Genomic DNA, 27,798 nt, shown 5'->3' on the forward strand with positions numbered 1-27,798 from the left:
TGGGGGACACATTCACCCCTGAGCTCAGTGTCCATGGGGCCGCTAGGCCTGCTCTCTCCCCTGGGGCCTCTGAGCTAGAAGGTACAGCACCTCTGGAAGCTTCAGTTCTGGGGGGCCAGTGCCAACAGCTATTGGACCTCTGGGGTGCACTGCTTCACAGAGGCCTTTGCAAGGAGGGCAGATGGGAGCTCGAATCATGTAGTCCTCGAGCTGGGAACAAACCTGATTTTGGTGGCTGCCCGCAGGCTGCCTCTTAGTCCACAAAGGATCTGGCAAGGATGAAGAAATGGAGGAGCTCAGATTCAGGGGAGTCTGAGGACCCACCCCAAGAGGACTCCTGCCCAGACCCCCTGGATGGAGACCCTAATTCCAGGCCAGCTCCAGCCAAGCCCCAATTCTTCACCACGGCTAAGAGCCGTAGCCGGCTTTTCGGGAAGTGCGACTCAGAGGAGGCTTCTCCTATGGATTGCTCTTATGAAGAAGGCCAGCCAGCCTCCTGCCCAGCCATCACAGTCAGCCCTGTTGTCATCATCCAGAAGCATGAGGATGGCCCCACCTGTGCCAGGTAAGCTGTATCTGGAGCCTGGGTCCTATCCTCACCAGGAGCCGAATGGGCTTACCTGGCAGAGGCCCCAGCAACGGAGATCACGTGGTGCTCGAGTTTCTGGGCTGCAGGTCATAGAGCCAGGGAGCCGGGGAGCCTTCAGAAATCTGGTGGTCCAGCATCTGCACTCATAGGAGCTTTGGGACACATGGTCATGGATGCTGGCATGTATGCTGATATTAGCTGCCGGCTGATCTCTAGGTGTCCGGGCCTCGAATGCTCAGCAGCCCCAAACATTTAGACTTTCAGTTGAAAAGCTCAAAGCCAGGATGCTTTTAGTCAAAGAGTGCAGAACAGTTCTAGTGAGGAGCCCACCAGCTCTCTTGCCTCCGCCAAGGCAGGTCAGGGAGGGTGACCTGCTAACTACTAGCTAGCCTCTGGGCCAGTGCGGGGACAATTTTTCACTTGGCAGTGGCCATCCAAACCCTTGAAACCCCTGCCTCCAGCCCCCTCCAGGCCACTGCCTCCAGACCCCCAGCTCCTGAACAAGCAGGGAAGTGAGGGGCCGGGGCATTGGAGGAAGCGGGGACAGGGAAGACTTTCTACATGGTGCCTACAGATGGGGTGGGGATGGAATGAGGGCACATGCACCCCAGAGTTCCTTGTTACATCAGTTTCCCGGACAGTCCCCTAACTAAGGGATGGGTTTTATACCACGTTTTCCCCTGTTTTGGTTTGCCCTGGGCTTTCGCCATGCTCCCTGACAAGTGCTGAGGGCAAATCACAATAGTCCGATGAAGGTGTTGTCCGGCCCACAGGCAGCCATCCCAGGATTCTGTCACTGCTGCACCTGAGAAGAGCCTCAAGCTCTATGATCGCAGGAAGATCTTTGAAGCGGTCGCTCAGAATAACTGTGAGGAGCTGCAGAGCCTGCTGCTCTTCCTGCAGAGGAGCAAGAAGCACCTCATGGACAGCGAGTTCAAAGGTGGCCCTGGACAGCCAGATTCCTGGGAGGGGCTGCGGCTGCTGTGCCCTGCTCTGACCCTCACTTTGTCTTGCAGACCCAGAGACAGGGAAGACCTGTCTGCTGAAAGCCATGCTCAACCTGCACGATGGGCAGAATGACACCATCCCCCTGCTCCTGGAGATTGCCCAGCAGACGGACAGCCTGAAGGAGTTAGTCAACGCCAGCTACACAGACAGTTACTACAAGGGTGAGGAGGGGGTGGGGTCTGGCGTGGCTCTGTCCACAAGCACACCCGGAGCCCGGAGGCGTTGTTGTGCCTGGGCAAGCCTCTCAGCTCCTTGCTCCTTGCACCGGCCACTGATGGCATGTCCTGCTCCCAGTGGGTCCTTGCCCCCCGCCCCCCACCTGTTGGACTTGGTTTTTCCCGGTGCTGACGGTCCCATCCTCCCCTCTGCGGACTGGGTGTTCTTTGCCTCTGGAAGCCATGGCTACTCTCTCTGCTACTGTTCCTTGACGTTGTGCAGTTCTGACTACTCCAGTCCCCGGTCTGGTGTTCCCCTGGGGGTCTCTACTCCTGCCTCAGGGACTCCCTGGGCCCCCTTTGGGCATTCCAGCCTGCTCTCCTCTTTTGTGGGGGAGTCATCTGGCACTTTCTGCCGAAGTCTTCCCCCTTGCACCTGTCCAAGCACAGGACTGTGAGTACAAAGCCAACGGCACACATCTCCACAGGCCAGACGGCCCTGCACATTGCCATTGAGAGGCGGAACATGGCACTAGTCACCCTCCTGGTGGAGAACGGGGCAGACGTCCAGGCTGCAGCCAACGGGGACTTCTTTAAGAAAACCAAGGGGCGGCCTGGATTCTACTTTGGTAGGGAGACCAAGAGGCAGACACTTGGCTTTTTGACAATTGCTAAGGGGAGGTTTGGGGTGGAGACAGAGGGATTTGGAGGCTGGGTGGTCCAGGGACCAAGCTAGTCTATTCCTGGGGCCCATCATATGCCTGTGTTGGCCACAGGTGAGCTTCCCCTCTCCTTGGCTGCATGCACCAACCAGCTGGGCATTGTGAAGTTCCTGCTGCAGAACTCTTGGCAGCCAGCAGACATCAGCGCCAGGGACTCCGTGGGCAACACGGTGCTGCACGCACTGGTGGAAGTGGCCGACAACACAGTGGACAACACCAAATTTGTGACGAGCATGTACAACGAGATTCTGATCCTAGGGGCCAAGCTCCACCCTACACTGAAGCTGGAGGAGCTCACCAACAAGAAGGGGCTGACCCCACTGGCTCTGGCCGCCCGGAGTGGGAAAATTGGGGTAGGGGGGAGGCTTCATGCCTGAGCTGGGGGTGTGGCTTTCAAGGGTGCTGTGGGAGGGGACTGCCTGCCTTGCTGCACACCTGGCATCACCCCCCTGCAGAGCCCTGCTGCTGTGATACTAGCCTATAGGGGTGGGGGGTAGGGGGCTATTAGAGTAAGCCAGAGGGATTGTGAGATGCTGAGCAGAAGCCAGGCATCACCCCTGTCTCTCTCTGGTTTCCACCTCTGACAGCACCAGCCAGACACGGAGTGGGAGTGAGGTGCTGGTGCCTGGGCATGGGGGTGGGTTGAGCCAAGGGTGAAATGGATGTGACCAGGTGTGATCAGCCAAGTGCGATCAGGCAACGATGGGTCTGCTGTGGCTACAGTTGGGGTCTGAGTAAGTGGGCAGGTTGGTCAGGAGGTTGCTGCATAGAAGTGAGGGCTCTCCTGGGGCTGGGTTGGGTCTCCAGCTGGGCTAGGAAGCAGACTTACTGTTGAGGCAGAGCCGGTGGCCGGGTGGGGATGCCCCTGTGGCGGGGCTCCAGGCTGGTCTCTCACAGGCTCTTGTATCCCTGTGGTAGGTCTTGGCCTATATTCTCCAGAGGGAGATCCAGGAGCCTGAGTGCAGGCATCTGTCCAGGAAGTTCACCGAATGGGCATACGGGCCCGTGCACTCCTCGCTCTACGACCTGTCCTGCATTGACACTTGTGAGAAGAACTCGGTGCTGGAGGTGATTGCCTACAGCAGCAGTGAGACCCCTGTGAGTGGACCTGGGTGGGGCCTGGGCAGGGCGGGCTTCTGGCCTCTTTGTGCCCCAGGCCCCCCCCCCCCGGCCCCCCGGCCCCAGCCCCCATCCAGCTTTGCCTGTCCTTTCATCAGTGAAAACCTCCTGCCTGGGGCCTAGGCCCTGATGCCTCATCTCCCCGTTTATTCCCACTGAATGTTTTCCTTCATCATACAAATAATGTAGGGTAGTTTTCCCATAAAAACATAAATATTTCAGATAGACGAAAAGAACCCTCTTTTTATACCATATAAAAACATGTGGCTTCATTTTGTTTATATAAACGGGATCATACTATACAAAATGTAGAACAAGCAGTTTTTTCACTTAATGGTGTGTCTGTAGATCATTTTATATCAGTACATATGGGCCTGCTCCATTCAAAAACTCCGTCTGCATGGTGTTCCATAGTAGGGATGGGGAGTAAATGTCCATTGGAGGACATTTAGGTTATTTCCAGTTTTTTGCTACCACAATGCTGCAGGCCACTTGGCATGGGTTTGGGAATTTTTCTAGGATGCCTGGAATTGGAATTGCTAAATCAAAGAAGTATGTATGTTTTAATGTTTTAATAGCTACTGCCAAGTTGTCCTCCAAAAAGACTGCATCTATTCATTTGCCCACCACCATGTCCTTGTCAACCTGGGTATCATCAATCTTTTCTCAAAAACTAATTTAAGTTCTTGGGGCCAAAAATATTATCTTATTGATGTCTTCACTCTCATTTTCTTGACTAATGTGAGGTGGATAATTTTTCGTATAGTTATCTGACCATTCATATTTCTTTGGTAGATTTCTTATTCATTGTCCTCGGCCATCTCTTCTGCTGGACTGTTGGCCCCATTCCTTTTGGTTTGTAGGTGCTCTTGTTATAGAATGAATTGATCCTTTCTCTACTGCATAAGTTCCAAATATTTTATTTTCTTCCAGTCTGTCTCTTGCCTCCTAACTTCATGTAAGGCATCATTTGCTTATAAAAGGTTTTCATTTTGAGAGTCAAATTAATTAGTCTTTTTCCTTTATAGCTTCTGTGACTTGTATCTTGCTTTGCAAGGCCTTTTCCATTTCAAGATTATACACATATCCTTCAATACTTTTGTTTAGCTCCTTTGTAGATATTTTATGTTTGGCTCCTCAATTTATCTAGAATTTATTTTTGTGTAGGTGTGAGGTAGCCATCTTACTTAATTATTTTGTTTCCAAATGAGGGTCCCAGGGCCACTTAATGAAAAGTCTGTCCTACCACCTCTGCTTTGAAAGGCCACCTTCCCTGTCCATTCTTTCTAAGGCAATACCTGCCCCTGAGGCAGACCCAGGGGTGGGTCTGTGCTGTCAGTGAGGAGGGGCTGCCACAGGATCTCACAGGACAAAGGCTGTGTTTACAGGGGCAAAGTTCAGGGGAGAGAGAGGTCTAGCCTGCTTTGCTCTGCCCTGTCAGCCTCCATCTGGGCCGCCTCGCTGAAGCAGGGCTTTGGACTTGGAATCCCAGAGGGCTGGCCCAAATGAAATGGCTCCAAAAAGGCTGGGGTGTTTGACCTAGAGAGGAGAGGGCTGTGGGGCCATGGCTGCCATTTTCATGTCTCTGAAGGCTCTCTTGGGCAGAAAGTCAGTACTGGGGTCCCTGAGTACAGAACTGGGACAACTGGTGGAAAGCAGAGAAGACCAACTTTACTGCAGAGGTTGGATCTTCCTGACAGCATTTCTCCCCAGGCTGTGCGAGGCAGCAAGGCAATTCCTATCCCCAAAGGTATTGAAGAAGTCACTGAACAGAGACCTCACTGGGGGAGCTTAAGCTTGGGCTGGGGGTTGGGCTTGATGGCCTGCAAATGTTAGGATGACCTGATTTTGGCTCATCCATCTTAGGGACACTGGAACTTTAACAGAGACTCTTAGATATGAGATTTTGTGGTTTCTGGCTGGGGAGTGAGCCTCATCTCTCTCTGCTCCCCTTAGAATCGCCACGACATGCTTTTGGTGGAACCTCTGAACCGACTCCTGCAGGACAAATGGGACAGATTTGTCAAGCGCATCTTCTACTTCAACTTCTTTGTCTACTGCTTGTATATGATCATCTTCACCACGGCAGCCTACTACAGGCCTGTGGATGGCTTGGTGAGGACTGAGCCTCAGCCTCCGGACAGGGGAGTGGGGAGAGCAATGGGCATTCTTATAAGACCCCCAAGACCCAGACCCAGGCCAGGCCCTGGACTCCTTCCCAGCTTGCTGGAGAGATGAAAAGATCACCTGGAGCTCCTTATGTACCCATGCTCAGCCTTCCCCCTCTCAGGCTGTCCTGGTAATACCCCTCCCCCTGCCTTCTCACTCCCTCCTTTAGCCTCCTGGTTCTGTGAGGCCGAGTGTGCGGTCTATGAGGTCCCTGATGGCAGAGGAGGGATAACAGGTTAGAAGAGATGGAGGAATTAGGGCTCCAGAAGCAGCTCTTCCTTGGGTTGGCTGTCTGCAGGGTCATGGGCTGGCGTGAGCCCTGGGCCCATTGCCATGCTGCTAACCTGCCCACTTTTGTTCACTCACTCGCTCATTTTTCATTCCCTGGTTGTCTACTTTTGAGCACATCTTCTTCTTTTTTTCTTCAAAGATTTTTTTTATTTATTTGAGAGAGAGAGAGAGAGCACAAGCAGGGGGAGCAGCAGAGGGAGAAGCAGGCTCCCCACTGAGCAGGGAGCCCGACATGGGGTTCGATCCCAGGACCCTGGGATCATGACCTGAGCTGAAGGCAGACATTTAACCGACTGAGCCAGCCAGGCGCCCCTTGAGCACATCTTCTGTGCCAGGCCCTGGGCCATCCTTCACATCAGCTTAAGACCGGACTTCTTGCTCTGCCAGGAGCTATGGACTCCTTTGAGTTACTGAATTGGATCCTTTCTATTTGATATTGAAGCACTTACTTTGTTGCCTTTATTTCCAGGGTGCCTGCCTATAAATTTGATTTAAAACTCCACTTCCAAGTTAGGTAAAACCTGGCTTCTATCCACCTAGTAGGGCCATTTAATAATTTCATTTTATGAGAAAAGAGAAACATGCTAATAAGACAAGCTAGTGAAGCAGTGTTTACAAACCACCGATAGCCGGCAGAAAGGAAACCCACCTCAGGAAAGTGTCTGAGACACAAGGATGACACACGTGTGGGGGACGTCCCATCTTCTGCCATCCGCGGGAAGCCTTGACAGGGGCCCACCATGGCTGTGGGAGCAGCAGGATGCACATGGCATTGAGTCTATAGGAGTGTCTCCGGCTATGCCATCAGCTTCGTCTCAGCAGAGCTCTGGGCTGGGACACTGTCTGGGAGGTAGCACAGCACGGTGAGGATACTCTGCCTGGCACCTAGGGGCTGCCACTTTGGGAATCAGGTCCCACAGAGGGGCCTCCTTGCAATGTCCCCAATAATGCATGGTCTTTAGTTATGCCTCTCTCTTTTTTTAGATTTTATTTATTTATTTGACAGAGAGAGATATAGCGAGAGAGGGAACACAAGCAGGGGGAGTGGGAGAGGGAGAAACAGGCCTCCCATGGAGCAGGGAGCACGATGCAAGGCTCGATCCCAGGACCCTGGGACCATGACCTGAGCCAAAGGCAGACGCTTAACAACTGAGCCACTCAGGCACCCCTATGCCTTTCTCTTGATAGAGGGTGAGCCTCTTGGGCAGGGGCTGACTCTTAATCACAGGGCTTGGTAAATGTTTGTTGAGTGAATAAATGAGTGAATGGTGTCACTAACTTCTCTGCACCTTGCAGCCTCCCTATAAGCTGAAACACACCGTTGGGGACTATTTCCGAGTCACTGGCGAGATTCTTTCTGTATCAGGGGGAGTCTACTTTTTTTTCCGCGGGGTAAGCATTCCTTCCCACACCATGAGTTTCCATTATTACCAAAACAAAAAGCCAAGAGACTCACTCATTGCTCACTCACTCTTTAATTCATGGGAGAGATACACAGGTGAAGATGAGAGCCCTCCAAGCAGTCACGACTAGGGGTTGAGGGTCTGCCCAGTGGGTTCCTGCAGGCCCAGGGTAGTCACGTTCGAAGACAATCAGGACCCCTCACTGAATGTACAACTGACCCTTGAACACTGCAGGGGTTAGGTGCGCCAAATGCCTCCACAATCAAAAATCTGCATATAACTTTTGACTTCCCCCAAATGTAACTACTAATAATGATATATGTATTGTGTACTATATTCTTACAATAAAGTATGCTGGAGAAAAGAAAATGTTATGAAGAAAATCATAAGGAGGAGAAAATACATTTACAGTACCATACTGTATTTACCAAAAACAACAACAACAACAAAAACTGCATGTAAGTGGTCCCTCACAGTTCAAAACCATGCTGTTCAAGGATCAACTGTAATATTTAGTTACAGAAGTAGAATGGAAGCGTCTTAAGTGACAGGATCATGACTGGTAGTTGTTCAATTAATCCAAACAGTCTGTTAAAGTTCAAAATAATGAAAGAAATTTACACATAAACTGGTATCATTTTATTTTACCTGAAAATACATGCATATTCCTTGGCAATTTTTCTAACATACGAACAGTCTTTTCTTTGAAATTGGGACCACTGTTACAGGTTACATTGTTACAAATAATTGGAGATTATTGTGATTTTTTTTTCCCCTTAATCTTTTTGATCTAAGCTACATCCGATTTTTCTTAGTGACTCACCATTAAGGAGCCTTTCCAAATCATCGGACTCTGTCTTCACAGAAGCAACTATCTTTATTTTGCACTCGTATTTTACATTATAATAAAATACAAAGCCACAGTAGCAAGTGCAGTGGGCGAAAAGCGCTCTTGGCAAGCAGGAGTAACCAGTGGGAGGGAGTGGAGTGTGTGTGTATCCGAGAGAGGATCTCCTAGCCGCCAGCCCTGAATGTGGGCATCAGTCAGAATGATTTCAGGGAGTGGAGAGCCCTGCCTAGTCTAGGGATTTAGTTCAGTGGAGGCTGATTAAATTTTTACTCTAATGCACAGTTCTTAAAAAAAAAACTAGGAAAAAATGCACTCTCCATCTCATCATTCAAACACAGCCATTAATAATATTTTGATGATTTTCATTCCTGTCTTTATTTCTAGCTATAGTTGTAATTCCACTCTCTATTTTTAAAAATCTCTCCCAACCGAGTTACATAACATTATCTGTTAGCCTCACTGTTCTACCCTCTTCAGAGTCTCTGCTCTGATGCACTCCTCTGTTCCATTGTAGGCCCTTTAGGAAACATTGCAAGTGTTCACCATGTAGCCTTTCCTGGGATCTGACTCTCTCTGTTTGCCTGCAGATTCAATATTTCCTGCAGAGGCGGCCGTCACTGAAGACCTTGTTTGTGGACAGCTACAGTGAGATGCTTTTGTACGTGACACTTTGACTCTCATGCCTCAATAGAACACAGCCTCTTTTGGCCCTGTCCTAAGATTAGAGCCCTCGGTTCTCACCCATGCTTTTACATGTGCTGGGCCTGGAACATAGTAGGATCTCACAGACGTGTTGAATGAACGATGGAAGGCCCTCAGTAAATGTGTGTTGAGTGAGTGGATGCTGAGGCTCTACTCTATGTCAGATATGCACCGGGTGCTAGGGAATGACAGGGGTTGGCTTGTGTGGCTTATGGTCTGAATTACGGTCGGAACACTCCCGTTCATTTTTTTCATACATTTGTCCGACCATTTGGCATTCACTGAGTTGGCACTGGGATACTGAGATGAAACATATGATTCCTAACTTCAAGGAATTTCCAGTCTTTAAGGCGGGGTTTCTCAGCCTTGGCACTGTGGACATTTTGGACTAGATGCCTCTTTGCTGTGGGGGCTGTTCTATGCATTGTAAAATGTTTAGCAGCATCCCCGGCCTCTACCTTCCAGATGTCCCCCAGTCTTGACAGCCCAAAATGTATCCAGATACTGACAAATGCCCCCCACTTGGGGAGGTACACTGCTTTATGGGGAGACAGATCAGCAAAAACAGAGTTATAAAACAATGTGGATGTCACGGAGAACCTCCTTCCTTCACAAAATAAACTGGAACTTTAGGAGGTTTCCTTGCAGGACCCAGGATACAGAGGGGATCTTCAGATGGGGATGGATTCTTCTCCTAGGATCTCTTCTACGGACTTTACTCTGATCTCCAGGTTTCCCTCATTCCTGAGGCCTCTTTCCTTATTCCTGGCAAATGCAAGGAGTTGATTCTCATCCAATTGTAGCTAGCTTGTCCCTAAGACTCACAAACCCCATCCTTTTACTATAATCTTGAGATGCTTACACTTTTATTTTGTTTTGTTTTTTATTAGTTTCAGGGGTCGAATTTAGTGATTCATCAGTTGCATATAAGACCCAGTGCTCATTACATCAAGTGCCTTCCTTAATGCCCATCACCAGTTAATTACCCCTTCCCCCCACCCACCTCCCCTCCAGCAACCCTCAGTTTGTTTCCTAGAGTTCAGCATCTCTTACGGCTTGCCTCCCTCTCAATTTTCATATTATTTCATTTTTCCTTCTCTGCATCTATGTTCATCTATTTTGTTTCTTAAATTCTACATATGAGTGAAATCATATGGTATTTATCTTTCTCTGAGATACTTACACTTTAACCCCAAAGAATGGGGTCTGTAGGGTTAGTGCAATGCTGGTTTGCTTTACTAAGAGAAGCAATATTCTCTTACATAGCATTGTGCCAATAAACTTGATTCTATTTCTAGGAATACCCGTTGTAGGCAGGTTAGAAATTTATTTTATTTTAATTTTTCAAAGCTACCCATGCACACAGGGAAACATTGAAGAGCACTAAAAAGCTTAGAGCCAGTAAATGAGTCCCTCATCTTAACCCTTCCCATTCCTTGCGTTCCTCCTTCCCAGGGACACTTTTCATTCTCGTAACTTTCTTCTGATGTTTACTCACCCAGTAGATGACGATTTAGCATCTTTATATGTCCTTCCTTTCTGCTTCCACTCCTCTAGCCTTCTAATATGGTTCATAGTAATTTTTGTTTTCCTGGATATTGAGTAATTTATGTTCTTGTGTCTCTACATGTAGTATTCACAGTTGAGCTTCATAATATACTATATTTCTTTTTTTCCTGTTTCTCCTAAAGTTAGTAATTGTCTTGTTTTTATTTGTTTAGTTTTATTTGTATCCACTGTTAACTCGTCCCACACATCTTGAAGTCTCTCAGTACAATTTTTCTCAAAATCAGTCACCTAAATTATATGATTGGAATCCCCTGCTCCCCGCCCTTTTTTTTCCCCTTGAGAGATTTCCTCCTGAAGTGCTGTCCTCTCTTTCAACTGAGCTGCTTGCTCTCTGGGCCTGCTGCTTAGCTGCCATCCTGGGACTCCTCTTTGCTGCCAGCCTTGGGATACTCACTGCTTTCTTCCTGGGTTAGACTTCTTGTCTCTTTCTTGATTTTCCTCCTCGTTTTGTTTGAGCACATCCTTCAGTATTGTCATCTGGTGAGAAGGATGGTCTTATGGTAGAGAACACAGTGATGACAGCTTTCCATACCTGGTTCTTGAGTCTCATTGCTGCCACGTATACATCCAAGGTGTTATCCCTTCACTTGCACCTTGGAGATCCCTTTCACCTCTCTCCTGATTTGAACCCCTTATTTTCTGAACCTTATGTCTTCCTCTTTACTGATTCACTCCCTTGTTTGGGGGGAAGGCATCCTTTAGCCAAAGAGAGAAGACACATAGTAGGGAAGGGGGGAGTAAAATTTATTTTAAATCTGGCATGTCTGATAATATTCTACTATACCTTCATGTTTGGTTGATAACTTGGTTGGGTATAACATTCTTCTAAAAATTTGAAGATATTTCTCCATTGTTTCCTTGCTTCCACTATTATAGATGACAAGTCCAAAACCATTCTGATCCCGGATCCTCCTTTAAGACCTTGTTTGGTTTCTCTCTTTGTAAATCTGTAGTATCTTCCATTTGTTCCTAGTGTTCTTAAACTGAATGATGTGTCTTGATGTGGATGTGTAAAAATACCCAATGTCCTGGGCACTTAGGGGGCTCTTTCAATCTGGAAATTTATATCTTTTATTTCTGGATTTCTCTTCTGGAACCCTATGATATATATATTGAACTTCCTGACCTAGTCTGAACCAGTTCTTATATTTTTCTCGCTTGGGTTTTATCTATCTTTGGCTCTTCTTTCTGGGAGTTTCAAGTCAACTTTAATTTCCAACACTTCTATTGTATTTATTATTTTTTATATCATGTTTTTAATTTCTAAGTACTCTTTAAAAAATTCTTTGTTCCTTATTTATAGCATTCTATTCTTGTTTCATTGATGCAATCTTCTTTTGTCTCTCTGAGACTGTTAAAATAGTTTTTGGTAAATTTTTCTTCTTTTTGCATAGGTTTTATTTTCTCCAAATTGTTGTTTCCCATTTTCTTGTTTTGCTCTATCTTTCATGTTAGAGGATATTTGGAAATTTTTGCTGGCTGCTCATGGGTAAGAGTGGAGGACTGAAAAGCTGGTTGGAAGCTCTTTTTAAAATTTTTTTAAAAAGATTTTATTTATTTATTTGACAGAGAGCAGGAGAGAGAGAGCGAGAGAAAGCACAAACAGGGGGAGTAGCAAAGGGAGAGGGAGAAGCAAGTCCCTACCGAGCAGGGAGCCCAAAGCGGGGCTTAATCACAGGACACCAGGATCATGACCAGAGCTGAAGGCAGACACTTAATTGACTGAGCCACCCAGGTGCCCCTAGAAGCTCTTAATGCGTGAATAGGGCTTATCAATTTTGAGCTTCACTATAAACTAGTCTGTGTAAGCTCTTTATTGAAGAATATCCAAAGTTAGTCGATTGTATCTTTTCAATATTCTACTTGGAGGGAAGAAGTCTGGTTGCCAGATTTCTGAGAACTGAGTGGAAAAGAGGGATTTCTGTAATCTGTATTATATAAAAATCATATAGTCTCCTGCTTTTGGTAAAATACCAATGCTTTCACTGTTTGATGAAAGTGGGTCCAAAGATCTTTTGTTTTATCTTCTTCAGAGACAAAACCTCCACTCTTCCTTATTTTAGGTCTCTTCATCTCTCCTCCAGAGGTCCCTAAGTCTTTTGAGACTTTCCCCCCTACAGATTTGGATTTGGTTTTGTTGCATCTGCTAAGTCAGTTTCCATTTGTCCACTGCTTCCCAAATTCATATGTGGGGGCTCCATTTGCCATCCAAGGCAACTCTTTACCTATTTCAACTGGTGTCAGTTCTTATCTTGGCTAAGGTTCTGCAAATACAGAGGAATAAAGTTCTGCAAATACAGAGGAATAGTTTTCCTTTGCAGCGGAATTGATGAGCCAGTCTACTGACATCAATTTGCGGTAAACTCACATCAGCCCAGTGATAAATTTTTGCTGGGTTCTCTCCTACAAATGGGAGTTGAGGTGGTCAGTGTGGTCTACAGTGTAAAGGTAGCTGGGGGAACTTTCAGGAGGAGGCCGTGATGAACAAGGAGACCTGGGATGAATATGTAAAGAAGGGAGCCCTGGGCAGACTCTGACATAGGATTATCAGATTTACTCTACCTTATCCATGGATCCTACTTAGGTAGCCCTCAGCAGGCCAAGTTGCTGAGGGACATCTTCCCTGGCTCTGCTTCTGAGTTTGAGGGTGTGACCTGCAGACTCCACTGTGATTTTTCAGGAGAGCATGGCCTGCCCCTCCTTACTGATAAAGTCAGCCTTTTTTCATTATTACCTTTTTAGATGTTTTTTTTCCTAATTGCCCCTTCCATGAAATCTAGTACCACAAATATACTGTATAGTTGTCTATGTACTGTGTTAATATTTGTGCTTTCTACAAAAAGAGTGTAAGATTTTGCACCCCCTAACCAACTTTTGCCCCCTTGGGGTCGCTGTTGCTCCCACTGGCTAAAGGAAGCAGGACAGCCAACCCTGGCTCCTACCCCAGCCTGTGGTCTGTGCTTCTGAGGGGTGCCAGGTCTCCTGGGTGCTCACAGACAGAGCTTCCTATCCCTCCACTTTCAGTTTTGTGCAGTCACTGTTCATGCTGGGGACCGTGGTGCTGTACTTCTGCCACCACAAGGAGTACGTGGCCTCCATGGTGTTCTCCCTGGCCATGGGCTGGACCAACATGCTCTACTACACCCGCGGCTTCCAGCAGATGGGCATCTATGCTGTTATGATTGAGAAGGTGGGTGCCAGTGTCCAAGCAGTTTGCCCACAGAGCCCCTCTATACCATGGGTGTGTGGGACATGGTCTATAAACTGTCCATCCTCTGTAATGTCTGGGGAGGTGTTGGTTTAGTTCAGGACCCACTTTCCCAGCTAATTCCTCAAGAATCAGGCTATCTGGCCCTGACCCAGGTTTGGTGGCTCCCCTGAAACTTGACCCCTTTACATACCAGGCCCCGCTTTCCCACCAGAACAAAGGCCAAGGAGGGGGGAGTTGTGGATGACGTCCTTATGACCCCAGAACTGAAAACCACCAAACCAAACCCTCCTGCATGTTCTCCAGTTCTACTTGGGCTCAAGATTAACCCCCGGGCTGACATAGTCCTGACCCTTCCCTTGGCCTTGTCTGGGACTGGACTTGGTTCTGACAAGCCTGCTCTCTCCTGCAGATGATCCTGAGAGACCTGTGTCGCTTTATGTTTGTCTACCTTGTTTTCTTGTTCGGGTTTTCCACAGGTAATGGGCTTGCTCAGGGCTGGTGGTGGGCAGAGATCCTGCTCACCTCAGCTTCCTGAGGACTCTGCAGGGGCTGGGTGGGGAGAGGCCCGCTGGGGTGTGTATCTGCAGGTGACAGAGCTGGAAAATAAAGAACACAGTGAAATGAGCAGGAGAACCTGGAAATGTAATTCATAAAACATTGTAAGCAATTTTAGAGGTATGAAGTACTGCTTGCCTAAAGTATAGCTGCATTTTGGCTTAGTTTTTTTTTAATTTTTTATTTTTAATTAATTAATTAATTGAGACAGAGGGAGAGGCGCAGAGGGAGAGGGGGAGAGAGACACTTAAGCAGGCTCCGTGCCTAGCGCAGAGCCTGACCTCACAACCCTGAGATCATGACTTGAGCTATAATCAGGAATTGACACTTAACTGAGCCACCCAGGTGCCCCTTTTTAAATTTTAATTTTGACATTATTTCAGACTTTCAGAAAACTTGTAAATAATGCAAATAACTTTTCTTTACTTATTATCCCGATTCTCCAAATTTTACCACATTTTAAAATCACATTCTCTCCGTGGTACACACACGTGCACACGCACATGCACACCACCACCACCACCACCACCATACTTAAAAAAAAAATAGTAAGCTGCAGACATGATCAGCCCTTTACCACTGGATAAAGCCTGCATTTCTTAAAAACAAGAATATTTTCTTACATAAGCAATGTATAATGATCAAAATAAGGAAATAAACATCAATACAGTACTGTTAGCTAATAGCTAATAGTAGATGCCCAGTAGATGGGCATCTATGCTGTTATGATTGAGAGGGTGGGTGCCAGTGTCCAAGCAGTTTGCCCACAGAGCCCGTCTATACCATGGGTGTGTGGGACATGGTCTATAAACTGTCCATCCTCTGTAATGTCTGGGGAGGTGTTGGTTTAGTTCAGGACCCACTTTCCCAGCTAATTCCTCAAGAATCAGGCTATCTGGCCCTGACCCAGGTTTGAGGGCTCCCCTGAAACTTGACCCCTTTACATACCAGGCCCCCCTCTCCCACCAGAACAAAGAACAAGGAGGGGGGAGTTGTGGATGACGTCCTTATGACCCCAGAATAGTAGATGCCCAGCAGATTTCACTAATTGTCCTAATAATGTCCTTTAGAGAAATGAAAATCCCAGATCAGGAATTACATTCAGTTGTCATGTCTTTTTAGTTTCTTTAATCTGGAGTGGTTTTCCAGTTTTTCCTTGTCTTTTGTGACCTTAACATTTTTAATGAGTAAAGGCTAGTTTTTACAGTGTCTCTCAATTTAAGTTTGTCTGATGTTTCCTCACAGTTAGATTCAGGTATGCATTTTTTTAATCATAATATCAAGGAAGTAATGTGTGTCTTCCTCAGTGCATTGTATCAGGAGTCCCATAATGTTTGTTTAGTCCATTTCTGGTGATGTTAATTTTAATTACTTGGTTTTGATGGGTCTGCTAGATTACTGTCAAGTAATTACCTTTACCTTTGGAATCAATAAGTAATTTGTGAGGAGATGCTTTGAGACTAGGTAGATATCCTATTTCTCATCATAACTCAACTGGTAGTTTTAGCATCCACTGATGATTCTCACTTGAATCACTTAATCCCAATAGTTGCCAGATGACAATTTTCTAAGTCTGTCATGGCTTCCACATTTATTAGCTGGTATTCTATTGTAGGGAGGAGCTTTCCATTCTCCTACATTCATTTCCATTCTCCTACATTCATTTATTATTTACATCAGCATGGCCTCACAGATTCTTTTCTGGTTTTGTTTCCTTTTCATGGATTCTCACTTTGTTAAATGGGTTATAATCTTTACTATTACCATCTATCTTGATGCTGAGATTGTCTGAGTAATCATATTTACTCGGGGTCTCTCCAAGCTGGTTCCTGTGCCCTTCTGACACATGCACAGCATTTCTGGGCACCTGGGTCTGCTTTGATCCTCATCTGAGTCCTGCAGTTATATGGTTGATATGCACACCGTCTCCTGTCCCCACCCCACAGCCTGTTTTGGAATCTCTGTCTCAGAGTTATGGACAGCTTTGACTAGGCACTTTGACTGACAGGGATGGGTGTGGGCCCTGGCACCTGGTCTGAAGGCCCTGGTCTGTCGGTACCCACAGGACGTGGGTTAATGGATACCGGATACACAGTAACCATGGGGCACAACTGCTACAGAAGCTCTCAGGCTCCAGATTCTATTTCCCAAAGAAAGGTGTAGCATGCAGCGAGACTCTTCTGCTCTGAGCTGCTTAGTCCCTATCATTCTGGAATGAGCTGGCTCTGGGTCACCCTCTAAGGGGTACAGGCAGACAGGGGGTGACTGAGAAGCTGGGTATGGATTCAGAACTGATATGTAAAGTTAGGCAGGTTGTGTGCTGCACAAAGGTGACTATATTCACATTGTATATATAGATTTGCATATTTATTTTAACAGTTTTTTCCTAGCAGAGGATGATAAAGTTCTTATTGTAACAGAACAGTATACAGTTGACCCTTGAACAACATGGCGATTAGGAACACCAATTCCCTGCACAGTCAAAAATCTGTAAATAAGTTTTGACTCCCCCAAAACTTAATAACAGCCCACTGCTGATCAGAAGTCTTACCAATAACATAAACAGTTAATTAACACATCTTTTGTACATTATATATATATTATACAGTATATTCTTATAATAAAGTAAGCTAGAGAAAAGAAAATGTTATTAATAAAATCATACAGAAAATACATTTACAGTATTTGTGTTTATTGAAAAAATTCTGTGTATAAGTCGACTCATGCAGTTCAAACCCATGTTGTTCAAGGATCAACTATACTACAACAGTTTGCTGATAGTTCTGAAGAAGAGGGTTGTTTTTCTGTTAAATTCACAAAAAAAGTGTCCCATGGCCAAGCAGCATCCCTGCTGCAGACCCATCCTGAGTTATGGGGTATGTCTGTGGGTGGATCTGTCTTGGCTTCCATGCAGCTGCACCTGTCCCTCCCCATGCCCTGTAGCGGTGGTGACGCTGATTGAGGATGGGAAGAATAACTCTGTGCCGGCTGAGTCCACATTGCACAGGTGGCGAGGGCCTGGCTGCCGGCCACCTGACAGCTCCTACAACAGCCTGTACTCCACGTGTCTGGAGCTGTTCAAGTTCACCATTGGTATGGGCGACCTGGAGTTCACCGAGAACTATGACTTCAAGGCTGTCTTCATCATCTTGTTGCTGGCCTACGTGATTCTCACCTATATCCTTCTGCTCAACATGCTCATTGCCCTCATGGGTGAGACTGTCAACAAGATTGCGCAGGAGAGCAAGAACATCTGGAAGCTACAGGTGGGTCAGTGGGTGGGGTGTGTGCAGCAGGAGGCTGTCTGCAGCTCTGTTTGCTGCTTAACACAGCTAGGTGTGTGAGCTCCTGCAGGGTTTGAGGAAGGGCAGAGAGCCCAGGCAGGCCTGGGGGATCAAGCAGCAGCGTCTCTCCCCCAGTCATCTCCCTTCTGAGCCCTTCTTCAGGGTTTTCCTCCCAAGCATCCCCAACTGGTGTTCACAGCATGTGCTTACTGTGGCTGGGCAGTCCCTAGGGGCAGGAGATGGAGGGCTCAGCCCCGTGGGGTGCCTGCCTCACAGGAGCTTGGTCTAGTGTGGGCACCAGAGACCAGACTTGGGGGCAGCAGCTAGAATGGGGTGAGCCCTAACAGCTTATTTTTTGAGGCCCCTGGTCCACATCTACCCTCCCACCTAATAATAAAAGTGTCATTCTTATTAAGTAGCATTGACTCTATATACCATGTATTGTTCTAAGTGTTTTACATCCTCTCATTTAATTCTCACAACAATGCTATCAAGTGGCTACCATTACTGTTCCCATTTTTGGATAGAGGCAATGAGGCCTAGAGAAGTTAGGTGTCTGTGTCCAAGGTAACTACAGATCTTCCTCAACCTGCAATGGGGTTACATTCCGATAAACCACCATAATTTAAAAATGCGTTTAATACACCCATCCTACTGAACATCACAGCTTAGCCTGGACTACCTTAAATGTGCTTAGAACACTTAACATTAGCCTACAGTTAGGCAAAATCATCTAATACAAAGCCTATTTTATAATAAAGTGTTGGATGTCTTATGAAATTTATTGAATACTATAATAAAAGTGAGAAACAGAATGGTTGTATGGGTACAGAGTGGTTGTAAGTGTACTGGTTGTTGACCATTGTGATTGCATGGCTGCCTGGGAACGCCCAGCATCATGAGAGAGGATTGTACCATGTTTTGCTAGCCTGGGAAAAGATCCACATTCAAAACTTGAAGTATGGTTTCTGCTGAATGCGTATTGCTTTCACACCATCATAAAGTTGAAAATCATTAGGTTGAACCATTGTAAGTTGGGGACTATCTGTAGTAAGTAGCACAGTCAGTATTCAAGCCAAGCGGTCCCATCTTGTGGCCCTGCTCTTAGCTGCTACACTATCTGTTCCTTTGTGAGGACTTCAGGGAAGAGTCCGGGGCTAGACACTCCACATTGCTCATGGGAGGCCCTGCTCCGACCTGACCTGGCAGGCACCAGCAGCACCTGGGCAGGTCTGGGCTGGATAGGCTGAGCTTGGACTGTGCACCTGCTAGGCTACAGAAACAAGCCTGAGATAAAAGGCACTGGGGTTTAGCTTAGGGGCACTGGGGCTGGGAGAAACTCTGGAGAGGCTGATCTTGGAAGCCCCACTGGCAGCCAAGGGAAGCCCTGGGATGAGCCCTCTGTCCCTCTGCTCTCTGTGTCTTCTCCCAGAGAGCTATCACCATCCTGGACACGGAGAAGAGCTTCCTTAAGTGTATGAGGAAGGCCTTCCGCTCAGGCAAGCTGTTGCAAGTGGGGTACACACCTGATGGCAAGGATGACTACAGGTGGTGTTTCAGGTAATGCCCAGGCAAGAAATCAAACTTAGGGAGCTCAGGGGCTTACCTATAGATATCAGGGATCTACCCAGAGCCAGCTATGGGTACAGACGCCATTCTGGGGCTTTGTGGGCATAGGGGGCTCACCTAGAGCCAGCTGTGGATAGAGAAACCTGCCTCAGGGCTTCCTGGGACCAGTCATGAACATAGGGGACTCTCCCAAGGCCAACTGTAGGTAGGCACAGGGGCTACCCCAAGGCTCAGCTGTGGGCACCAGGGACTTACTGTGGGCATAGCAGACCTACTGGAAAATGAGGTGTCCAAAAGGGGTCATCCAGTGATCCGGGTCAGAACCAGGAATCCAGCATTTAAAGTCCCTGGGCTTCATGATGTGGTCTGAGAACACAGCTTTGGGGGTGGTGTCCAAAAAGCAGCCCCTCTCAGCCCTCCCCCTACCAGCTATGTCTCCCGATCCTGGTCTATGGGCTTCTTGGGATTGGCCTGTGGCACTCCCTCAACCTGGGAAGCCAGGCATGGCTTTTAGGCCATCAGCTCCTAGCTCCCTTGTCTCCTTGCCCTGCAGGGTGGATGAGGTCAACTGGACCACCTGGAACACCAATGTAGGTATCATCAATGAAGACCCGGGCAACTGTGAGGGCATCAAGCGCACCCTGAGCTTCTCCCTGCGGTCAGGCAGAGGTGAGGTGTGAGGGAAGTGTGCTGTGGCATGGAAGTGGCCTGATGTTGGGCAGGTGAAGCCTTGGGGTTCCTTGCTCCTTGCAGGCCCTCTTCACCCCCCAGCCTGGATGCTGGGACAGCCCCAAGGGTCAGGCACCTGCACACACTCAGTCACAGGTACTCTTGTGTACTCTCACACATTCCTGCACAGCTGACTGTGACACATGCCCATGCTCACGCCCAGCTCGGCCAGCACCCTGGCCCAGGCGCCTGTCCTCAGGTGCCCCAGCGGAAGCCCTTGTCCCATGTACAGCCATCTGGGACAGCTGGCCTTGTTGTGGGCTGCCCTATCTCCTCTTCCCGTTGCTCATACCCAGTGTCACATTCCGCTCTGTGAGGCCTACGGCACAAGCAGGTGCAGGCAAAAACTCCCCTTGCAGGAACACATCCAGGCAGGCAGAGGAAGCATGGGAAGAGTAAAGGGTAGGTATACCTTGAGCAGAAATGCTCTGTGGAAAACCACCACCAGAGAAAAAGTCCTTTAACAGTTCATGGTAAACATTTAATAGTACGTGTTAAATTGAAGGTCTAATTGAGAACATTTACTTAAAAATGAAGCAAATCTAGTTTGTATTGAACAGATTTTGAGTTATAATTACAATTCTGCACTAATTCTTTGTTTTTAGCTTTTAGAAAATTGTGGTAAAATATGTATAATACAAAAGTTGCTATTTTAATCATTTTTTAAGTGTACAGTTCATTGGTGTTAATTGCATCCACAATGTGTTGCAACCTTCACCACTATCTATTTCCAAAACATTTTCATTATTTCAAACAGAAACTCTGTACCTATTGAACAATTACTCCTATTTCTCCCACCCCCCAGCCCCTGGTAACCTCTATTCTACCTTCTGTCTCTGTGATTTTGCCTAGGGTAGATACCTTGGTATAAGCAGGACACACCTTTTGTGTCTGGCTCAATTATATTCCAGTGTAGGTATATACCATATTTTATTTACCATTCACCTGTTCAATCAACATCAAGATTGTGTCCAACTTTTGGCTGTTGTGAATAATGCTATGAACGTTGATCTACACAGTTCTGTTTGACTCACTGCCTTCAGTTTTTTTATTATTAATTAATTAATTAATTTATAGAGAGGCAGAAGCGGGGAGGGGCAGAGGGAGACAGAGAATCTTAAGCAGGCTCCACACTCAGTGTGGAGCCCGACAACGAGGGGCTCAATCTCATGACCCTGAGATCAAGAACTGAGTTGAAATCGAGAGTCAGATGCTTCAGTTCTTTTGGATAGAAATGAAACTGCTGGGTCATATGATCGTTCTATGTTTAACTTTTTAAGGAACTGCCAAACTGTTTTCTAAAGCAGCTGTATTTCTGTACATTCCCACCAGCAATACATGAGGCTTCCACATCCTCACCAACACTTGCTGTTTTCTGGGTTTTTGTTGTTGTGGTTGTGGTTGTAGCCATCCTAATGGATGTGAAGTTGTATCTCATGGTGGTTTTGATTTGCATTTCCCTAATGACTAGATTTTGAATATCTTTTCATATGCTCATTTGTCATTATAGGTACTCTTTGGAGAAATGCCTATTAGAGCAATTTGCCCATTTAAAAATTTGTTTTGTTGTTGCTGAGTTATAGAAGTTCTTTATACCTCTGGATATTGACCCTTATCAGGTATATCATCTGCCAGTGTTTTCTTCTATTCTATGAGTTGTCATTTGATATGAAAGTTTTTATTTTGATGAAGCTCAATTTATCTATTCTTTTCTTTTATTGCCTATTCTTGTGGTGTAATATGTAAGAAATTATCGCCAAATCCAATGTCTTGAAGATTTTCCCCTATGTTTTTTTGTAAGAGTTCTATAGTTTTAGTTCCCTACCATTTTTACATTGATTTTTTTTCTCCCTTGGATTTCTTTATTTAATTTATTTTATTATGTTAATTACCATTCATTACATCACTAGTTTTTGATGTGGTGTTCCATGATTCATTGTTTGCATATAACACCCAGTGTTCCATTCAATACGTGCCCTCTTTAATACCCATCACCAGGCTAACCCATCCCCCACCCCCTTCCCCTCTAGAACCCTCAATTTGTTTCTCAGAGTCCATAGTCTCTCATGGTTCTTCTCCTCCTCTGATTCACCCGCCTTCATTTTTCCCTTCCTACTATCTTCTTCTTCTTTTTTTTTTTAACATATAATGTATTATTTGTTTCAGAGGTAAAGGTCTGTGATTCAACAGTCTTACACAATTCACAGCACTCACCATAGCACATACCCTCCCCAGTGTCTATCACCCAGCCACCCCATCCCTCCCACCCCCCACCACTCCAGCAACCCTCAGTTTCCTGAGATTAAGAATTCCTCATATCAGTGAGGTCATATGATACATTTACATTGATTTTTAAAACTGATTCAGCATTTACTTGTTTGCTATAAACCTTAGACTATTTCCCAGAGTTGTGACAACATTGGTTCCAAAGTTTCTGGGTTTTTTTTTTTTATCTGTTTTTGATGTTTTTGTGGAGGCCTAGGTTTTGGGAGCTGCCTACTTTGCCATTTTGCTGATGTTACTAATTCTTAAATAAAGAATGAATCAGATGTTGACAGTTTGGGGTTTCTTTGGGAGGGTGGGGGAAGGGGCACAATTTTCAGATCAACTTGCCTGATAGCGTGATACTGCATTTTTCATATTTGATATTGCTTCATAGAGAAACTCATTTTTAAAATATTTTATAAACTTAAAATCAACTTTATTAGATATAATTTACATACAATAAAATGCACACATTTTCAATGTATGGTTTGGTAAGTTTTGGCAAATGTATACTCAGGCAACCACCACTCCTCCACTCAAGATATAGAACATTTCCATCAGGCCAGGAAGTGCCCTTTTTGTAATCAGTTCCACTCTCCCCATCCCAGGTCACCACTTGTCTAATTTCTATCACTGTCAATTAGTTTGCTATCAGCTTTTGTTTACTTGAAAATGTGAATTTCATTCTCATGTTTGAAGGATGTTTTCACCAAATAAAGAATTCTGGGTTAACAGATTTTTTTTCCTCTTTTTAAAAAAAATTTCCATCACTAACTTTTTCTCCACTATCTTCTGGCCTCCATTGTTTTTGATGAAAAGTTACTCATCATTTGCATTCCTGTATGTAATTTGTCTTTTTCTTTTTGACTGCTTTCAAAATATTCTCTTCATCTTTGGTTTTCAGCAGTTTGAGTAAAATGTGCTTAGGTTTGGTTTTTTTGGTTTATCCTGTTTAGGGCTTGCCTGAGGTTCTTGGATCTGTACATCAGTGTTTCGTCAAATTGGGAAACTATATATATTTTGCTTCATTGTCCCTAACTTATTTTGGGGGGACTTCGAATACATGTCTTTTATTTAATTTATTTTATTTAAGCTTTATTTATTAATTTGAGAGAGAGAGACAGAGAGGGAGAGAGAGCAGGGGGAGGGACAAAGGGGGAGGGAGAGAGAATCTCAAGCAGACTCCCTGCTGAGTGCAGAACCTGACACAGGTCTTGATCCCAGGACCCCAAGATCATGCCCTGAGCTCAAATCAAGAGCCAGATGCTCAACTGACTGAGCCACCCAGGTGCCCCTACATGTATTTTAGATCATTTGATATTGTCCCACAGGTTTCTGAGGCTTTATTTTTCCTTGATTTTTTTTCTCTCTGTTTCTCAAATTTGATAATTTTATTGTTCTGTCTTCAAGTTCACTGATCCTATCCTCCAAATTACCATTTAGCTCATCCAGTGAGTATTACATTTCAAGTATTATGCTATTTGCTTTTTGAATTTCTATTTGGTTATTTATTTATTTATTTAATTTATTTACTTATTTACAGTTTTCCTTTCTTTCCTGAGATTTTCTAGCTGTTCTCTCGTCAAGATCCTATTTTCCTTTGTTTTTTTTGAACACATTAATAATAGTTGATTTAAATTGTCTCCCCACTGAATCCAACATCTGGGCCATCTTGGGGACAGTTTCTGTTGACTGCTTTTTCTCCCCTCTTATTGTGAGTCACGTTTCCCTGTTTCTTTGCATGTCTAGTAACTTTTAATTGTATACTGGGCATTGTGGATAATATGTTGTAGAGACCCTGGATTGAATTTTTGTTTTAGTTGGCAGTTCAATTATTGATGAATCACCCTGAACTTGTGTAGGCTTAGTTTTAAACTTTATTATGGTAGATCTGTGAAATGCCAAGGGTATTTGCCAATTCCATCAAACATGTGGGACTCAACCTCCAAACTGTTTCCACTGAGGATCTTGTCAGGGCTTGGTTTTAGGCTTTGTCAGGTCTAGGTTTAGGTCTTGCTTAGATCTTACTCTAGGGCATGTAGAGTAAGTAGGGCATTTCTGGTATTTTAACTTGATCCTCAGAGTAGAAAAAAGGTGTTAAGGAGGTCTCTCCACTCAGTACTGCTCAGCTTCTGGTGTTTCTATCCCATTTTCAGCCCTATAGTGGCCACTGTCTGGTAAGCCTTATGCAGTCTCATGTTGTACAAGTACAGTCCAGCCCCCAGCCCAGACTTCTAGACCTCCACCCCCACAGCTCTCTTCTTCCTCTTTTTCTGAGCCCTTTCTCACAGATTCTTGTGCTTCACTTGCCCCAAACCCTGATCTCTTCTTCCTTAGTTCTGAGGTACTGCCATGCTCTGCTTGGACTCCAGCTCACAGCACCACAGTCAGAGAAATTGTCCCTATGCAAAGCATCAGGGCGATCACAGGGCTTACTTTGTGAATTTCACTTTTTCTCAACAATTGCAGTTTTCGGTCTGTGTCCTATGCCTGGAAACATTTACTGCAAGCATTTTGTCCTGTTTTATGGTTGTTTACAACAGGGTAGCTAGCCCAGTACTACATACTCCATCAGGGCTGGAAGTAGAAATCTATTTTATCAAGAGCCTCCTGAAATCCTGTAATTTTCCCACTAGTTTCATTAGAAGCACTTCCTGTGTCATGTCATAATACTTATTGATTATCTCTTCAATTGTTACTGGTCTAACTTTGCCACAGAGCCATTCAAAGATGATTTTGCCTGTAATTTGAGCAGTTTTCCAATATCAATCTTATTGATTTCCTGAAACCTCACATCTTTGAAAGATTTGCTGTTTTACTTTGCAGCTGATTTGCATTGTGTTTGCATGACATTGTTGGCTGTTTATAACATTGCACATTCACTGTGATCTTAATAAAGATATGGACCAAGTAGCAGGGATATACACATTTGTGTTACCTGGGTTGGGGTAGGAGATGGTTAGAGGTTCCCTGATTTCACATTTATAATTAGTTAGTGAATATTTCCTGGGGATTTTGCTTTTTTGTACAACTTTGTAGCAGTGGACACTTTTGTAATGAATAGTCATACAATTCAGATTACAAGGAACTCTCCCACCCACAAAGTGTGTATGATTGGGAAGGGGTGAAGGAATGCATGAGAGAAAGGCCAGGGAAGAAAGCAGTTAGTGGCTGAGCTAGGGAGGGCACTGAGGGAGTCTTGGCATCAGGACTGTGGGAAGTGGGCCCTGGGAGCCCCATGCCTCCTTTCAGGGCCTTTGAGCTAGAGCTGGGCCAAGCAGTCTCTGAGGCTGGGTGTCCCCAACACTGAACCAGCCAGAAGATTGTGTCTCAATGAGACCTGGCCTATGTCCCCATGAAGTCCTGCTTCAATGCCTGGGTTTCCCAAGGGATCCTCCTTCAGCAGTTGATGCTTGATGTAAGACTATGTTTGGGGGCAGGCCAGCATCAGCCTGCAGGCTTGGGTAAACACCAAGACTTGGGGAATTTGGCTGGGGTGGTCATGATGGGCCCAGTCTCCCATATTCCTGATGCCTTTGACATGTGGTCAGTGTTAGACACCAGCAGAAGAGACTGAACTATGGCCTGAGGATAGGAGGTATAAATTGAGGCTGGTTTTCTGGAGAGATTAGGCCCAGGGTGGCCAACCAGAGGGCTTGGCTGACCAGGGCTCTGGCAGCAGTAGGAGAACATGTACAGCTTTCCCTCTTGGTTTTTGGTTTGCCTAGGTGGCTGGGAAGCTGGAGGTGGCTATGGTGGTGATAACTGGATTCTCTTCAGGAGCTCCCTGCCCACACATGAGAGCCCCATTCAAGGCCTAATGATACCATGGTTTCTTTGGCATTGTTCCCAATCTGCTATGCCCTGGTGGGGCCTGGTCCACAAATCCTGATTCTTTGGCTGCTATTCATCACCCTACAGCTGACCTGATGTGGCGCCACCATAGCACAGGCCCCAGTGTTGCTCTGTGGAGATCTGCTCTTCCTCCCATGTGGGCAGGGAGGAAATGGAGACTAAGGAAGGGCAAGCAATAGACTCTCATGAGGTCCCTGCAAGTCAGGGTGAGGTGAAGGAAGAGAATTTAGGATCTTCCAGAGTGGACGAGGCTCCTTAAACAGGCAAGGGAAGAGGAAATGGCACCTATCCATGTGTTTCAGGAAGGACCAACTGTCTGGGTCTCCTTTAAGAGACCAACAAGTTGGTAAGGCCAAGAAATAAGTGTTTATTTCTGCTTGCTGCATCCAGGGCAGTAATGATGTTTTACCCTTTAGTTTCAGGAAGAAACTGGAAGAACTTTGCCCTGGTTCCCCTTTTAAGAGATGCAAGTACAAGAGAAAGGCACTCTGCCCAGCCAGAGGAAGTTCATCTGAGGCACTTTGCAGGGTCCCTCAAGCCAGAAGATGCTGAGGTCTTCAAGGATCCTGTTGCTTTAGGGGAGAAGTGAGGGACCCCTCTAGGGTACTCTTAACACTGTTGGTCCTCAGAATATCCCACCGTGTAGAGAACAATAGGGCACTATTAGCAGCCTGACCTGGTCTGGGCCTGCCTAGGCACTTGCCTCGCCTTCTCTGGACAAGCTGCGGGAAGCATTGTTGGATGCACGGGAAGAGATAGTCGTCCAACCCTCACTGTCCCCAAGTGAGTCTCCACCAAGAAAGGATTTTGCTCTCATATTTTTACTGACTTTGTTAAGTATCATGAATGATGAATCTTTGTGTGGACATATGTGATGACCCTGTTTTATTTATTTATAGTACTAGGAGTAAAAGTAAATGAGGCCCAGGAAAACACCTCTTAGAACAAAACAAAACATGTCCTTTGATGTAAAATGCTGAAGCTGTTCTCTGTATTGTGTTTAATACCTCCCCTGGACAGAGTGGTCTGGGGGTGATGTCCTTTAGTCCTCAGAGAAGGTAGGGGAGGCTGGCCCTATTTCCAGCTCTGCCAGAATCAGGTTTCACCAGAGCAGCTTCCTCCTTCTGTGTGATACATCACAGTCCCAAAAACATTAGCTCTATTGCTGTTCAGATAAAAGTACAGAACCATGTCTCAAAAGCACGTGGCAAGAGTTTTTAATGATCTTCCATTTATAGTGACCATAGTCCCGCCCCCTGCAGTGGTACATACCTCTGCCTCCACCCATCCTGTCACTCATCAAATAAATAAGTAAGTAAGTAAATAAATAAATATCATACCAAGTGTGAACTTTGTGCCAGTCACTGGGCTAGCATAGCTAGTTGGCTCTGTGGTGTGTATGTGTGCGTGTGGTACTATCGAGGCTGGGACTTACTATTGAGGTTAGGAAGGTTACACAGCCAGTAAACAGCATTGCCTGGGTCTGCCCCCAAGCAGTCTGACTCCAGAGCCTGGAACTTAACTGTGGTGCCAGGCTATCTGGCAGAGAATGGGCTAGGGCATGCCAGGCCATCCCTGCAGCGCGGAGACATGAGGGCTTTGTGCTTCCTGTTGTGGGTCTGGGACCCCTTGCTTTTCCTGTAGGCCTTCCTTAGAGGGTGTCATGTAGATGTCAGATATTTGCAAGTTTCTGCAAATTAGATCAACTTTCAAACTTACTCAGAGCTGCATCAGGGAAATCCAAATCAAAACC

The 27,798-nt window shown here is 45.9% G+C and overlaps 1 protein-coding gene across 1 annotated transcript; it reads left to right on the plus strand.

The window, feature by feature from the left end:
- The first annotated feature begins 278 nt into the window (after positions 1-278).
- Positions 279-27,313, plus strand: TRPV1 (transient receptor potential cation channel subfamily V member 1). The gene is made up of 15 exons (XM_025851492.2): positions 279-565; positions 1,363-1,529; positions 1,606-1,758; positions 2,241-2,381; positions 2,529-2,827; positions 3,393-3,572; positions 5,550-5,708; positions 7,350-7,445; positions 8,894-8,964; positions 13,602-13,767; positions 14,198-14,264; positions 17,287-17,609; positions 19,060-19,187; positions 19,750-19,865; positions 26,462-27,313. The coding sequence occupies exons 1-15, from the start codon at positions 279-281 to the stop codon at positions 26,632-26,634; spliced, it is 2,526 nt and encodes an 841-aa protein (XP_025707277.1). The 3' UTR covers positions 26,635-27,313.
- Positions 27,314-27,798: the final 485 nt, after the last annotated feature.

This window comes from Callorhinus ursinus, unplaced genomic scaffold (genome assembly GCF_003265705.2).
Source record: "Callorhinus ursinus isolate GAN/ISIS: 27379988/994484 unplaced genomic scaffold, GSC_fseal_2.0 scaffold133, whole genome shotgun sequence".
Lineage (NCBI taxonomy): Eukaryota > Metazoa > Chordata > Mammalia > Carnivora > Otariidae > Callorhinus > Callorhinus ursinus.

Bases quoted from the DNA above. Each gene is read 5' to 3' on its own strand.
- TRPV1 (XM_025851492.2), top strand. From the start codon at position 279: ATGAAGAAATGGAGGAGCTCAGATTCAGGGGAGTCTGAGGACCCACCC. The intron at 2,828-3,392 runs GTAGGGGGGAGG...TCCCTGTGGTAG, and splicing joins CCCGGAGTGGGAAAATTGGG to GTCTTGGCCTATATTCTCCA. The intron at 14,265-17,286 runs GTAATGGGCTTG...CATGCCCTGTAG, and splicing joins CTTGTTCGGGTTTTCCACAG to CGGTGGTGACGCTGATTGAG.